At 44.2% G+C, this 15,247-nt stretch overlaps 1 protein-coding gene across 5 annotated transcripts in view; it reads left to right on the top strand.

The window, feature by feature from the left end:
- Positions 1-12,879, top strand: part of SPSB1 (splA/ryanodine receptor domain and SOCS box containing 1) — a 38,406-nt gene extending 25,527 nt beyond the window's left edge. For 2 of the 5 annotated variants that reach the window (XM_037380506.1, XM_037380508.1), the window contains exons 2-3: positions 6,328-7,155; positions 10,755-12,879. In XM_037380506.1, the coding sequence (XP_037236403.1) occupies positions 6,462-7,155; positions 10,755-10,882 (822 nt within the window). In that variant the 5' untranslated portion in view covers positions 6,328-6,461 and the 3' untranslated portion in view covers positions 10,883-12,879. The other 3 variants (XR_005103204.1, XM_037380507.1, XM_037380509.1) reach the window with 3 other exon arrangements.
- Positions 12,880-15,247: the final 2,368 nt, after the last annotated feature.

Raw genomic sequence — 15,247 nt, 5'->3', positions numbered from 1 at the left:
AGTCAGCAAACTAGGAGTAGTATAGCTCCTTTGTCTGTTGGCTTGTGGCATGAACATTGAGCCCAAGAAAATGGACCAAGTTTACTTAATGTTTTCTAGTAAAATCATGGAAGCCTGAGCAAAGCTACATGAGCTCTTTAGCCTCACTTATTAGTACTGTCTGGGATTTTTTAGTTCAGCTAAAAGTAAAAAAGTAAATGACCATGTGCAGAATGTATATGTTTGTTCTTTCTCCTGAGGTGTGTTCTAGGCTGGAAATCTTTATGGTAGGGCTCTGATCCATTGTCTGTAGAGCACCCAGAGTATGCTGGCTGTTTAAAGGTCTGGCCTCTTACCTGTAAAAGTACACTCAGTAAATAGGGGAGAGCCAAGGAAGAGCCACAGTAAAGTGACTTGAAGAAACAGACTTAAAGTAAAACTGGATCAGGAATCGGGGAATTTCAGAGCATTCATCAGTTCTTGTAACTGATGTTCCGGACAGGCGCCCTCCAAGTGTTGAGTCACAGAGCAAGGGAGGAGCTGTAAGGAGCCATGGGTTTACTGAACTAAAGTTATCAAACTTCTTGTAGCTGAAGTGTTTCTGGTCCTTCTTTCTGGTAAACCTTGTAACTGGAAGTGGTTTGTCAGTGTTCAACCTCACGAAAATGGGTGTTCTCAGTGGCTGAATGTCTCACAGGTGCTTAAATAACTGCAGGCATCTTCCAGTAAGATTATTTTCTATCCCCTTGTTTCATGGAGAATGCTTCTAGAACTCTTCAATTGTGAACCATCAGTGCTATACTAAGCCTCTGGCAGTGGTTTGGTAGCTCAAGAGCCGGGTTGGTTAATGGAACTAGCAGTGACAGTGGCTCCTGAGTGGCTAGTACTAATACTTTGCCCTGTGTGCCAGTTCTGGACTGGGACTTTGAGGGCTCTTGCTGCTGTGCACGTTGCTTCCAAATGGAGCTGAAAATCTGCACAGCAGCCTGTTAGAATTTGTATGTCACTTTGAGATGTAGCTATCTGAAATAACCTCCCACTGTGTAATAAAACTTTCATGGGGACAGCCTTTTGGCCTCAAATAAACAACGAGGGCATACTGGGTGAGTATTCTTTGGTTTAAGTTCACTGTATTGGTAGTTTGGATTGTGTTTCTGGTGTGTGTTCAGATCAGGTGAATGGGTTTCAGTGCCAGCATGGGTAGGAGTGAGGTGAATCGTCTGGGAGCGATAAGGAGCCTTGTTTTGAATGTGGACGACTTTTAATCTAGCTGTGCGAGTTGTTTAAGGGGCACTATTTAGCCTCATGTTTGCAAGGTGCTCCTCTAGGCTTTGGGGGAAACCGGGGAAGTAACTGAAATCAAGATTCTGTTGTTGAATTTGTACTGGGGGACAAAATACTCTGCTGTGGATACTTGAGACTGCTACCTGCATGACATCTGCCTAGCTGGGTTCTTGGCTGCAGTTTATGAGGTTCCCTGTCAGTTGAAGGGAGTAGATGTGGCCATGGGCACAGAGTGTGGCTCCATTTTGTTGTACACAGCATTTTGGTGAACTAAACAAAGATGACTGCCTCAGCTGGAGAGGTCTGTGGTAGGCAGTTACTTTGCCTAGTCTATGTCAATACCTACACAGAGGGAGCTGGATGTCAACTCTGCTCTGCCATATACATTCCTTTTCTCAGCAAAACTGCGTCCTCCCCATTCAGCAGCAGGGACTTTGACACCTTCCATTGAAATGCCTTTGCTGTCTCCTGCCTTGATCTATTTGCAGCAAGCAGTTGTTTTGAAACTTGGCGTGTCTTTCTAGAATGGCAAATTGCCTACTTGCTCTGAAGAGCTAAATGGAGGGGAGATCTAATTCTCACTGAAAATAGCAGTGAACATTTTTCTCTGAGACATTCTAACTTTGTTCCAAAGCTTTTAAGCTTAGAAGGTTAACAATAAGACTGAAAATAGCATGGGAGCAGAACAGAGCATCATGGGGGTGAACTTACGTTTATAAAGCAGAGCGGGATTGCAGCAAGTGTGAGCTGTGATACAATAGATAAAAGCACTTCCAGTGCTTACATTTGTGCTTAAACCTGCAACAGTTCAAAGGTTTTGAAGTAGCTAATTTGCTAGTATATCTGTTTATTTAGGGCTAGCTGTGTCTCATATCAAGCTGCCCAGGGCGTTAATCCATTAATTTAAGAGGGTATGCTTTTCTGTGCCTCTCCTGCTGAGGGATAGTGCCTGTATTGTCTTGTGCATGAAGAGGTTTTTCCTTTTAACAAATGAGAGCATAATTGTGCTTCCTGACTGTAGGGCAAGGTGCCACTCTGCAGTTCTAGACCAAGCTAGTGCCAGGAGCAGTGGAGCCAGCTCTGAGCAGGAATCATTGCCTTGCCCTAATAAGGAGCCATTTTACAGTTATTACATTAAATCTTGGCATACGGTGCTCAGTATTTGACTTGTGCTCACTCTAATAGACCCCTCTGTTCCAATCTTTTCCCGTCTTTCCCCCTTCCTCTTCTTTATTCCGGTCATTGTCCTTTTCTGCCTGGGAAGTCATAACTAACGCAAGTGATGAGTGCTGCTTGTGCTAAGGAAAGGCTTCTTTCTCCTTGGAGCAAGCAGTGAGACAGTATCCTAGTCCACGTGCTTCAAAAGTCTGTGCTGTCTTTCACTGTGGTGATTCCTCTTCTAGTGCAGCAGCCTTGACAGAAGTATGATGAAGACAGTCACAAAGAACAAGGCATTGTTTTGCTAATGAAGAACAGAGTTGTACTTATACTTGAGCATCTTGTGCTTTGAAGCGGTTTGCACGAACACTCCTGCAGTCTGCTTAGTTTTAGTTCTTGCTGCTTATGTGGTGTTGTCGCATGTAGCGTACAGCTCTCGGGAAGTCTCTGCCCCTCCTTCTCCTGCCAGTGTTTTGTTCTTTGATCCTAATCAAAGTTGCAACAGGTGAATTTGCTTGTAGACTTCCAAGTGTGCTTTAGCCAGTGCCTTGATGACAGCCTTTGTCCATATACTGTAGGGGAGGGAATGCCAGGTGGTTCTGAAGGTGGTGCTTTCTGCAGAAATGCCACATGGCTCAGTCCTGTCACAGCAGCCTGATTCTGTATCCCAGCCTGAGCAAATGACTTAATGCTGAAACTTTTTAAACATCATTGCTTCTGGTCAGCATTAGTGTGCCTTTCCCAGGGAAGACACCTGCTGAAGTGATTTCACAAATCTCTCCATAACAGAGTTGGTGTCAAATTTTAAGTATAGAACTGAGAACTTCAGTACACACAGGCATGAGGGCTTAAAGGTGGGACAGGAGGATGATTGGGAGGAGCTGCTGTCAAACGCTTGAATAACTGTGTGCAATACACGTGCTGAGTTGAAAAAGCAGATCAAGCAACTTGCTAGGTCGGTTTGTAGGATTCCACACTGTCTGTGAAAGACAGTTGCAGCAGTGTGCTTGAACTTGTATACCAGCAGCTCAGCACATGTCTGTATTGGCTTATTCTTGGGATCAGCTGTTCCTTAGGCTTAGGGAGCAATGGAGCATGTGCCTTCAGAGGCTGGGAGTGTCTGTGTCATGGAAACACTTATGCTCAACACCTGAGCTGTGGGGCAGAACAACTAAATGTGTTTGCACTGCATCCAGCAACTGCGCTATACCTCAAAGGGTTTGGCTGTTACTTGCTTATTTTCAGCTGTCCACCAGCTGGCTTATGTAACTCAGGATTTGTTTTGATGTTGTGGATGGTACTTAACTTGCAGGATGCCTCAGTTACCTTGCCAGCTGATAATTATGAGACCTTATTTAATAGCAGTTGTTTTTTCAGGGACCTCAGATGTACGGCACTGTTTAGTTTGAAATAGTTATACTGCTGCCTAGTAATGTGACTTGTGAAGAACCTCAAACATTTTTCTCTGTGCTTCAAAAAAAGGGAAGGAAAAGAAAAATAGTCTTGTCTCTCAAGACCTGCAAGACTTTGAGCTCGCTGTTCCAGTGGCATACCCTGGACTAGTAGTAAAAACCTGTAGGGAAGCTGGTGAATTGATCCCTAATTCGGAGCATATGTGAGGCTTCCCTGTCACCTTCTACTGAAGCCTTGCAGCTTATGTTCAGTAACCTTATTTTTAAAACAGATCTGATACATGCTCTATTTTTTTTTTATGCCAGATGAGGTCCTCGGTTGTGAGTAACTGTTGTGACTGTAGCTGGCAGGAGCCCTGTGTGATTGCCTCACTTCAGGAAATGTTAAAATAACATTTTTTTTTTCTTAGAAAGCTAGTTCGCTCCCGTCCCACTTCTAATTCTAATCGCTGCCCCCAGTTTGGCAGCTGTCTTACAGAGTGTTGTTTGTGTTGCTGAGTGAAAGCAGAGACACTTCAGTGGATGCAGTGCTGGAGGAGAGGTACGTGAAATGAGTTAGTATCTCAAGCCAAGCTGGCTTAAACTTTTTAGAAGTTTCTCTGAAATTTGGAAGGAAAACTGCTAAACTTTAAGAAGAATCTTGCTCCTCCCCCTGGACTATTGTCTGAAGCTGAGGATTCTCTTCCTATTGGAGAAGAGAAGCTGCCCCAACTGAAGCTGCTCATATGAAAGAAACCATACAGCAGGTTTATCTGCTCTCTTGACTGTAGCAGTTCAGTGGGGCCGATAGTACAGACAGATGTTGGAGTGGGTTTCCCCGAGGCAGGACCGAGCAGGTTTTTGTCTGCTGTTTTGGCCTTGCAGTCAGGCCTCCAAGGTACTTAGCAAGGCTCTAGCGGGGTTGAAGAGAATTAATCTCCTCAAACCTGTATCAATGGCTGCTAGCTGCTTTGCTAGCTGATCTGTGGAAAGCTTGTAACTTGCCAGATGGAGAAGCTTTCATTATTATTGCCTGCTTTTACCTTTTGATCACTGTTACTGGGAGATGGTTTGTGCCCAGTTCTTTTTCTCTTTTGGAACTGTTGGTGCTGAGGGAAGAAAACTGTTTATGGCTGGGTAACAACAACAGGCAATACTTGGGTATGTCTCTGCAGTATGTAGCCTTTACTCTAGGGGATGCTTACATCCTAGAGGTTCCCCGAGAACTTTCACTTACAAATACCAGCCAAAACAGGAAGGCTGCAATTTAGTTGTCTTCATCTAATGTCTGTTAGGTCTAGGAGCACTGCAGAGGAAGCACTGGAATACCAGCTGGGAGAACACAAAGTAACTACTTCAGTGTGTTACATGGATAAACTTTTTTTGGACCCTGCAAAAATACTGCAGGTACTAAGCCTGTTTGTAGTGCCTGTTGTACTTGCCAGTCTGCAATCCTTCTCTTGAGCTGGAACACAAATACATCCCTCCTGAAATGCAGCCTGCTTTCCCTTCCTTATAGTGGAAGCTATACTTATGAATGTTTTGCATTCTGAAGGCTAGTTCCAACCTGTGTAGAGCAGGAGGAGGAGACATTTATTCAGTAATGCCACTCTTTGCTGATAGGGGCAGCTTTTAGATGAAAGCTTTGCAGAGCAGTTATCTATATAAACCAATCTCTCACTACTAGTCAGCTGTAGCATGTTACTACAGGGTCCAAAGACAATGCAATTGTAAACTCAGGTCTGTCATTGAGAAACTGACTGAAGCTGCTTGGACTGTTAAGTATTTAATGTCTTGTGTGTTTTGGCTCCATTGTGGATATCTATAGAGGTGGCTTTGGCAAGAGAAGAAACTCTCTGTGGTGGTTGGAAGGAGCTGGAGCAGTGAACACCACTGGGCAGCCTGGGCCTTTGCTGGGATGTCTTGCTCAGTCTGACCTTGTGGTATGAACTAGGGCTGGGAGACCAGACAAAATTATGCCTGTACAAGACACTTGTTTTCAGTCCTACCCCTGAAGACAGTCGGGGAGAAAATTTAAGTCTTGAGCATTACTTAGTACTAGGTTCTGCCTTGAATAAACTTTTCTCAAATCTTCCAGCCTGGACAACATATAGGTGTTCATGATGTAAAAGCAAGGTTTGCTGGAGGGAGCCTAAATACAGATGTGCTCTCCTAAGGTTTAGTGATGCAGTAATAAGGAGCAGTGCAGTCACTGTAGAGAGAAGATGAGCTCTGGTACCTGAATCTATACCTTATGTAGAAAAAGAACCAGAAATTAAAGTGCCTTTCTGAAGGGGGCATTAGAAACATAGTACCTATCTATTTGATCTATATGCAATCTTTTGGTATGCCAGGTATACTGCATAAGTAGCTTGTATTGTCCTTACTTTCCACCAGCAAGTAAGGATAAGTTGTCAGGAAAAAACAGATTAAAACTGCGCTCTGTAAATGTTGCATGCAAGGCTGTATGTGCTAGTGTTTAACTTTTCTCTTGTTTTTATTGTCTATCCATTAGGCAATACTGATTGGTGTGCATCTTGACGAGGTCTCCAGCAACCTTTTCTGAAGGGCTGAATGACAGCAGGAGAGGCTGGGTAAATCGATGAGTTTGCCTTGGGAGCCTATAAACAGGCAAAATCAGAACACACAATGGGTCAGAAGGTCACAGGTGGGATAAAGACTGTGGATATGAGGGACCCTGTATACAGGCCACTGAAACAGGAACTCCAAGGACTTGACTACAGCAAACCCACACGTCTGGACTTGCTACTGGACATGCCTCCGGTATCATATGAAGTCCAGTTACTGCATTCATGGAACAATGATGACCGCTCGCTGAATGTATTTGTGAAAGAGGATGACAAACTCATATTTCACCGGCATCCGGTGGCTCAGAGTACAGATGCCATCAGAGGCAAAGTGGGATATACACGAGGACTGCATGTGTGGCAGATCACGTGGGCAATGAGGCAGCGAGGCACGCACGCTGTGGTTGGGGTGGCAACAGCAGATGCCCCTTTGCATTCAGTAGGGTACACGACGCTTGTAGGAAATAACCATGAATCTTGGGGGTGGGACCTTGGGCGCAACAGACTGTACCATGATGGCAAGAACCAGCCAAGTAAAACCTATCCTGCCTTCTTAGAACCAGATGAAACTTTCATTGTGCCGGACTCCTTCCTGGTGGTTCTGGACATGGATGATGGGACGCTGAGCTTCATTGTAGATGGGCAATACATGGGTGTTGCCTTTCGGGGACTCAAAGGGAAAAAGCTATATCCAGTGGTAAGCGCAGTGTGGGGACACTGTGAAATACGGATGTGCTACTTGAATGGACTTGACCGTGAGTATAACTCTCTGCATTTGTTCTAGCAGCATAGATCTGTGTGCTACTTAAGTGTGCAGGCTTGCTAGACCATCCTGGGGAGGGTTTCCATTTTTCCAGAGGTGAGGATTTCGTGTCAGCGGAAGGATTGCCGGATACAGTGCCAGATCCGTAATAGGCCATTCAAAAAGTTTGTTTGGCTGTAAACGTGTATTGTTACCAAAGCACTACAGGGAGCAAGCAGGGTTTGGGGAGGTAGTACAGTAGAAGTTGATACCAGTCCTGTCCAGAGGCAACAAACCTTTCTGTATTGCTACTAGAGTATTAGTGGGTATGTCCTTCTGACAGTTGCGTTATTGGCAACATAATCCTGTTGCCTCTTCACAGGAAACAGTCTGAGGGACAATCACCTTCCTTAAATGGCTAATGAAGGGACTTTTAAAATCCCTTGTAGACAAGAGTGGGAAGATCTGTCCCTATGTAGGGAAGTGGGAATGTCTCATTTTTCAAAAAAATAAGTACCTCGCTTCTCAGCTGCTTTCAGGACAGGTTGTGCTCATTTCCAGTGTGGGGCTGGATATTATAGCCAGCCCAACTTGCATGCCAGGCCTTTTACTAATAGGGACATCAATCTGTAGCTAAGCTGAGTAATAAATTTGGCTGTCCAAGTGTGCTAGGGTCTGTTATCTCTCATAGTCAGAAATTCCCATGGGGCCATACTGTGACTCAGTTCTCTGGGTAGGGTGAAGGAAGCAGATTAAAATCTGGATTTATGTTGTTAGTGCAATAAATTTGGCAGTATTGATGTAAAAGGAGTAGTGTGCTCCCTGCATTCCACAACAGTATCTGCCCAAAGGCTATGGCATACTGGGCTCTCTTATTTGTGCTTAGGACATGTTCTAATGCTAGGCCAGCAATGGCAAACCCCTGGCACTGGTGGCATGAGGCACAGCAAGGCTGACACTGGGCATCAAAAACTGAGCTGTCAGAATAACCAGGAAAGCCTTGCAAAGGGATGGGAGAAAAATCCACAAGTGCTTTGAGAAATATGCTTCAACTCGGCAAGACCATGAGAGTGCTCTTGGCAGAGCATTTTCTCACCAAAAGAAAGAAGCCTAGCTCATTCTGCCCCAGCAGCTTACGGAATAACGGCTCCAGTAACTAGGTTTTTCTAAAGGGAAGGGTCAAAGCCAAAAGCTGCAGCTCCCCTCAAAGCCAGCAAGTCTGTGGAGTTGTTGGCACAGAACTGCACTTAGCAAGGCCACCTCCAGTATTGGATTTGGTTGTAATGTGTTCTCAGCATAGGAGTGAATTGTGGGCACAAGGCCAGGAATGACAGGATGCTCTTTTGGCACAGATAGACAGAAGGTGTCTGGCTCTAACCGCTTCTGAGCGTTCAGTAGCAACACTGTCCAGGGATTGTAGTGCTTGTGAATGGAAGGAGGTCAGATATGTGTGTGCTTTCTCTTTTGGTCTGGGGGTCTCCTGTCAGGCTGGGTTATCAGTGCAAACAAGGTGAGGACAAAGTACTCGTTCTTAATCTCTGTGGGAAGGAGATCCTCTCCTTTTAAGGCCATTAAACTGGAATGCGTTTGTTATGGTAACATCTGTAGGCTTTGAAGATCAGGGTCCTGCATCCTCTGGGATGCTGGCTAGATGATGCCTCTGTCCCAGCTATCTCCATATGCTGCAGGAGGAATTGGGACAGCCTTTTACCCTGGTGGCTTAAGAATAAGCTACATTGGGAAGTGCCAACAGAGCGCTGCCAGTGGTAGGCTTGTCTGGCAGTATCACAGCCAGAGCTGAGACATGCAGCCTAGCTGTAGAGACCTGTCCCTACAGAAGAGGCAGCATGGATCTTGAAGTAGATCAGGAGCAGGTAGGACCAGCAGAGCCTTGGGCTGAGTGCAGCCATGCTTTCACCTGTGGTGCAGAACATGTATGACAAATGATGGCGCTTGGGAAGCAACAGCACTGCCCTGACAGATCTGTTTGCTCTCCACCCAGCTATCAGTGCAACAGAGGTGTGCAGAGAGAGGTATGATTCCTCAGGAATAATTGACGTTTGAAGCACTGGGAAAACTTCTAGAAAAAACATTCTACTGCAGCTTCCCCTGGAGCAGATAATAGCTTGTATCCATAGCAGGGAAGGAGAGGGGGGAAGTAGGGCATTAGTTCAGCTTTGGCTGCTAACTTCAGGAGGTGACAGACCAATTCAAGTGCATGTGTTTCTTGCCTTTGTTACTAAGTCTCTCTTCAGCTAACAAACTCTTCTTCTCACAGGCGTTTTGCCAAAAGTTAGATAAAAATTATCTATCTTCACTTCTCAATGGAAGTGTTTCCTACATGGAGCAATACGATTGCTTGCTTTTTCCAAAGTAGAATCAGGACTGGCCTGGTCAGAGGTTACTGACAACACTCCCCTGTTCTAACTTTTCAATTTTAGCTGTAAGCAAAGGGACTTGTATCCACCTTACTGATGGCAAGAATTCCTGTAAAAAAATAAATAAATAAAATAAAATAACGCAATAACATGACCATGCTCAGAAAAAGTAAGCTTTCCCTGTCTCTCGGCTGTTAAAAACAGCTGTATGAACAGTCAGATTAATTTGGCTTGTAGTAGTGGAAGCTAGAGCTGTTGGCATCTGTCGAGGTTCCTGAAAACTGCAGCTTCTCAGCCAAACTTCCATTCCTGTGCATGTTTTTAGGTGCCTGTGTTCAGCCCAAGATGTCTGTAAAGGAAGCTTTCTAATGGTGCATGCTGAGCCCTCAGGCTGTTAGAAGGATGTCCAGTTATCTGCTTGATTTGGTATGTCTTCATGTTAGCCCTCTCTAGGGGAGGAGAAACCCCTTAGGCTTGAGCAGCATGCTGTGTAGAGGTGAGCTTTGACAGACTTGGCAACAGAAGCTGTGAGAAACTAATCTGTATCTTCCTTCTGTGCAGCTGTGACAGTGTTAACTCTCGCTTTGACCTTAGTCCCCCTGTATGTTATGAATGACTCTTCAGCATCAAAGGACCCCATATGCCATTCCTGAAAAACTAGTATTATCTTCAGTGTTTATAAGTACAGGTTGAAAAAAAGATAGCCAAAGGCTTAAATCTTCCCCAGGTTTATGACACAGGAGGGAATCCTCTAATGGAAAGTGTCAGAATACAAGTGGTGACATGAAGCTTTGACAGATGGCTTTGTTTTTCATGGGAGGTATGTACTACAAATAAAGGAGCTGACAGCTGTTAACACTACTGTATGAGAGAAATCATGGTACTTTCTGGGTACCTGTGCCACATGATGCTATCAGGTTGTTTACTGCATTCTTTTATGTCAATGAATCTCCTGTAAAGATTTTTGGATACTACAGTAAGAGGCACTTGAATGCTGTTGCATTTGGGAAACTTGCATTAGCGGACCAGTATTTTTTCTGTTCATGCACATATATGGCTCAAATAACCTCTACAGAAACATCATGCTCTGCCTGTGTATTTGATGAGCTGAAGTTGCTGATATGTGAATGCTCGATGGCTTGGCCCTGCAAACGTGCCGGGTGTTCACTTTTTTGGGGGGGGATTTTTAGAATGAGCAAAATGAGTATTAATGTCTTGGGTCTCTTTTTCCCAGCTGAACCACTGCCTTTGATGGACTTGTGTCGGCGAGCTGTGAGGCTTGCTCTGGGCAAGGAAAGACTGAATGAGATCCCTACACTGCCCTTGCCAGCCTCCCTCAAGAGTTACCTGCTCTACCAATGACCTTCATGTTCAAGGATAGAGAGTTGGAACCAAGGCAAAATGTCAGAGCTGACCCACTGAGCAATGGGTTCTCCACCTTGTGTCATCACTACTGTTGGAACTCCTTGGCCAAAGTATTCCTGCCACTGCTTAAGTCTCAATGTACCCTTATTGGCAAGTTCTTAAGTAATCCTTGTTTCACAGCTGAGTGGTTTGTTCTTTGGAAGTCACTTCCCCAGCACACCTACAAAAAGAACACTTACAGAAGCTTTGTGCTTCTGTGCTTATCCTGAGAAAAGGCCGTACTGCACTCTTTGGGTTTTACAGCCTCGGAGTGAATGATTTTCCTATGCCAGCTAAAGGGAAGAACATAATTTGGGGAAAGGTATTAGGAGTGGAAATTTTAAGACCATGTTCTAAGAATGCAAAGGCATGGGGTGGCCAGCAGAGTTGGGAAGAGTCTGGAATCCAAGAAGAATTAATTGCTGAGTTTTTAAAAACAAACAGAAAAACACTACCAAACCTCAACCCTGAAACACCAAAACAAAGAACCTTTCCACCAGGATGCTTCTAAATTTGGGGAAGGTGGTTATGTTGCTGTTGTCTGTATCTCTGCCAGGACTTCTCATCATGGTCTAATGCTGTTTCCTAGATAGTGAATCCTGCTTTCTTGTTTATCAGCACTGTTTTCTCCATTCTCCTGTTCTGTTCTCTGTTCTGCCTCTTCTTAGTGGGTTTGACTCCGTTGATTGAGCAATCATATTGTGTCATGACTTGCCTACTTCTGACTTAAAACTGTAAGTTTTAGTCTGGGATCAAAGGCCCCTTGCTGATGTGAGGACAGGGAAGGGACAGACTTCAGCAGTTGGCTGAGACGGGCTGTATGAGCTGAGACTTGTTACGCAGTTACAGGTCCTGCCATCTTAGGTCTGCTTTCTGTATAGCCTGTTTCAAGTTAAGGCTTTAGAGAAACATACTAATGTTTCTCTAATGGCACTGCCAGGGAATTCTCTTAGATAAGCTGCTTAAAGTCATCCAAACCAGGCTTTGTTCTGTCATAGGACTTTCTTTGTTCTGTCATAGGACTTTGCCATAATCTCTAACTATGCAGCAGGAATAGCTGGCGATTTCTTGCTTGGGGGTGGGAAGTTGTCCCAGAGAAGGTGGTAGCAGTGTGGCTGCAGAAGTACCATCAGCAGATAAGAAATCAAGGTGATTGCTGCAGAATGTAACTTACAAGACTTTAACAGAGGCCAGTGGGATGATCTTCAGGTACAGCAAGAAAAAAGTGAACCTCTCCAGAGCTGGGGGGCAGGAGAGAACTGCAATAAACAGGATAAGCAGGTCAGGCAAAATCAGCACAGCCCAAATAGATTCTCACCTCAGTAGCCAAGTTAAGAGGATGACACTCCTTTACTAGCAGGAGCTGCTCTCTTGACCTCACCACAGGTCACTATGCTGCCTTTCTGGGGTTATTTTGCACATTTCTTTGTCTTGAAAATCATTTGTGTGGTTGGTTTTTGCTCTTGAGTTATCCCTTTGGTTCTGTGTAGGTACAAATGAGTTTAGTTGTTGAAAATGTTAATATATATATATTTGTGGTGTATGTATAAGAACATGATTTAAACAGCTGCTGTAGGGTACCTTTTTTCAAGTAAACTACTTGCATAGTATATTTTTTAAGCACAGAATTGGTGCCAAGACTGGGGTATGATGTGCCCCTTTTTAATCTAATATTATGTTTTTTTAATGTAGGGGTTTGTACCAGTGTCTGTTACAGGGTGGGACACAAGAAAATTTGGTGTGTATGGAGCCCTACTTGGTTGCCTTCAACTTGAACCAGTGTCTTCCAGAATTCCAGGGAAGCAGCTGTGTTCTCCTGACTTATGCTCTTTGTGCTCCATTGCTTCAATATCTTCTCACTTCACCAGTACATAGCTTTGTACAGTTTTAAATTTTGACTTTCTATTTTATGACTGTAGATAATGCTCAGTAACCTAATAAACTATTAAATATTACTTGATGTTGGGCTGTTTTTGCATGAAACAATCAGAGTTCTTTATATTGAGTTTCTACATGAATGGTGAGCTTATTCCCAAGAAGCCAGGCCAAACAAGTAAAACAAGGGCTGTTGTGACCTCTTCTCTGCTTGGAAGAATAACCATTTAAAGCTGGTATCTGAAAGGTGTGTACAGGTGGTAGGCTGTAATCGCAGTTTCCTGAGATCTTGTGCAGCTGCCAAGTGCCTAAAAATGGCTGCTCTGGATGGGGTTGAATATAGTCTGTGAGACAGCAGCCTTCATTTCTTAATTTAACTCTGTTTACAACTGACTTGTTACACCATAATACTTTTTTTTTTTTTTTTCAAATAGATTTGAGTAGATTCAGTAGGCAGGGCTCTGGTTACATTGGCAAACTTGAAGCATTGTGTAGGTTTGCAAATTTCACTCCTAGATGATAGCAAATAACTCTTCTTCTTCTTCTTCCAGGAAAGCTCATATGAAAAGAAACCACTAACCTACTACTACTTTGTGCTGATACCTGACTGCCCCTTTTACTTCGGAAGGGAGATGATGGATAGAAGAAAGCAAAACAAAATAGTGAGGGCTAAGGGGATGCCTAGCCAGCAGAACAGCGCAGTTAATAGCAGAAGGTGCTGTGGCAGGTTAGGCTGACAGTCATTCTTGTATTGTGTGCTTGAGAAATTGGCTAATTTCAGTGTGTTCAGGGTAATTTCTTCAGGTCATGAACTTCATTTAGCTCAAGTCACTTGGTATTAGTTTTTGGTCATTCCCTACCAACTGCTATAAGTTGCTGTGTTGTCATGTATTTTGAAATCTATTTGCACAAGAGGCTTCATTTCTAGGCTATGAGGAGACATGGATTATATATAGTTTGTGGAGTACAAACTGCTTGCTTGCTGGTTGATTTTGTTCTCCTCTGCTTCCAACCTGTGCAACAGAGATGCTGTCAAATTGTATCAGCAGTTAAGTTAAGCCTCTCCAAACTGACTGGAAATGAGATAACTGACAAAAAGTACAAAGTCACAACAGCCTTAATTCCACCTCCCCTCCACACACTTTTTCTGTCTTCTTTGTAGCTACCAACTTGTGTGTGGAAACCAAACTTACCAGTTGACATAAGCACTACAATATGTGAGGGGAAACTAGAGCTCAGAGGTATGCTCGTGAACTGCCTTATAAAGGTACTGGGTGAGGAGAGCTTAAAAAGTGGTTTCTTGTCTTTGTCTCCAGTCAGGGCAAGAATATTTTGTAATTTTGGATGTCTTAATCTTGTTGGGTTTTTTTGGGGTTTTTTTTTTCCCACGTGTAGAAGACAACTGTAGATCCTAAGCCTAAATATCCAGCATATTCAATGATCATCAGTTTTGTTTTGCTGCAGGTAGTGGAGAACTTCAGTGAAACACTTCTTTTTTTTTTTGTGCTTGTTTGTGGACAAGGTCAGCTTCCCCTTCCCTTTCGGTGGAAGGCTGCCTCTGCTTTGCTGGGAACATGGCTGGAGGGGGTTTGGGAGAGCAGCAAGCTGGGGAGGGTGCATAAGGTGGGGCTGGTGCAGAAGTCTGAGAAATTAGTTCATGCTTAGCTCCAGACACCCAAACAGGCTTGTGTTCCAGCTGCATGGAATATTTGAAACAAATGACCTGCTCAGGGCTGGGAGTCTGCAGTGTTTATGTACAGTGCCATGGCAACAGTGGAGGAAGTCATGAGATGGGGATTGGATCTGGTGGAATCAACAAATGATATCACAGATTAGCAAGTCCTAATGAATCAGTGGCGCTCTGTTTCTCCTGCTGTTGCCTGTGTTCAGGCACTGGCATACAGCAGGCAGACCCACCTCTTCGAGTAGCATTAAAAACTGCACATCCTACTTGTATCGGCTGCCTTGAAAACCTTGTTATGCTGGCCAGCATCTTGTCTTCCTGCTGCTGCTGACTAATCACGTTATGCACATGGAAATAGCTGTTCCTACATTTTATAGAAAGCTTCTGGCCCTGATAGTTTGCTTGCTGTTGCCTCGCTGGTGATGCAGAAGTGCTGTGGCAGTTCGGCAGAGACTCTTGACATACTGATGCTCTAGACAAGCAGTGGAGTAGCTTTTGTTTCTTCCTGGGAGTTGAGGCTTTGAAAGTAATTTGAGTCTAGAAGAATGTGTAAGAGGGAAAGTGTTCAGTGGAGGAGTTTAGTAGCTGATAAGCATGTCATAACTTGAGTAGTTTTGTCACAGTTCCTTTCAAAAGGAAAGCCAGTCTTGGGTGCAGGTTACGTTCTTGCACAGCGTATCTGTGCCAGCAAACATACCTACTGTGGATCTTGGTCAAAGCTATGACAGTGTCAAGACAGAAACACTTGGAGGGGGGGGAGGACA

The sequence above is a fragment of the Falco rusticolus genome, chromosome 3 (assembly GCF_015220075.1).
Source record: "Falco rusticolus isolate bFalRus1 chromosome 3, bFalRus1.pri, whole genome shotgun sequence".
Classification (NCBI taxonomy): domain Eukaryota; kingdom Metazoa; phylum Chordata; class Aves; order Falconiformes; family Falconidae; genus Falco; species Falco rusticolus.
Note: the sequence above shows the minus strand (reverse complement) of the source record. Positions and strands in the feature narration are given on the sequence as shown.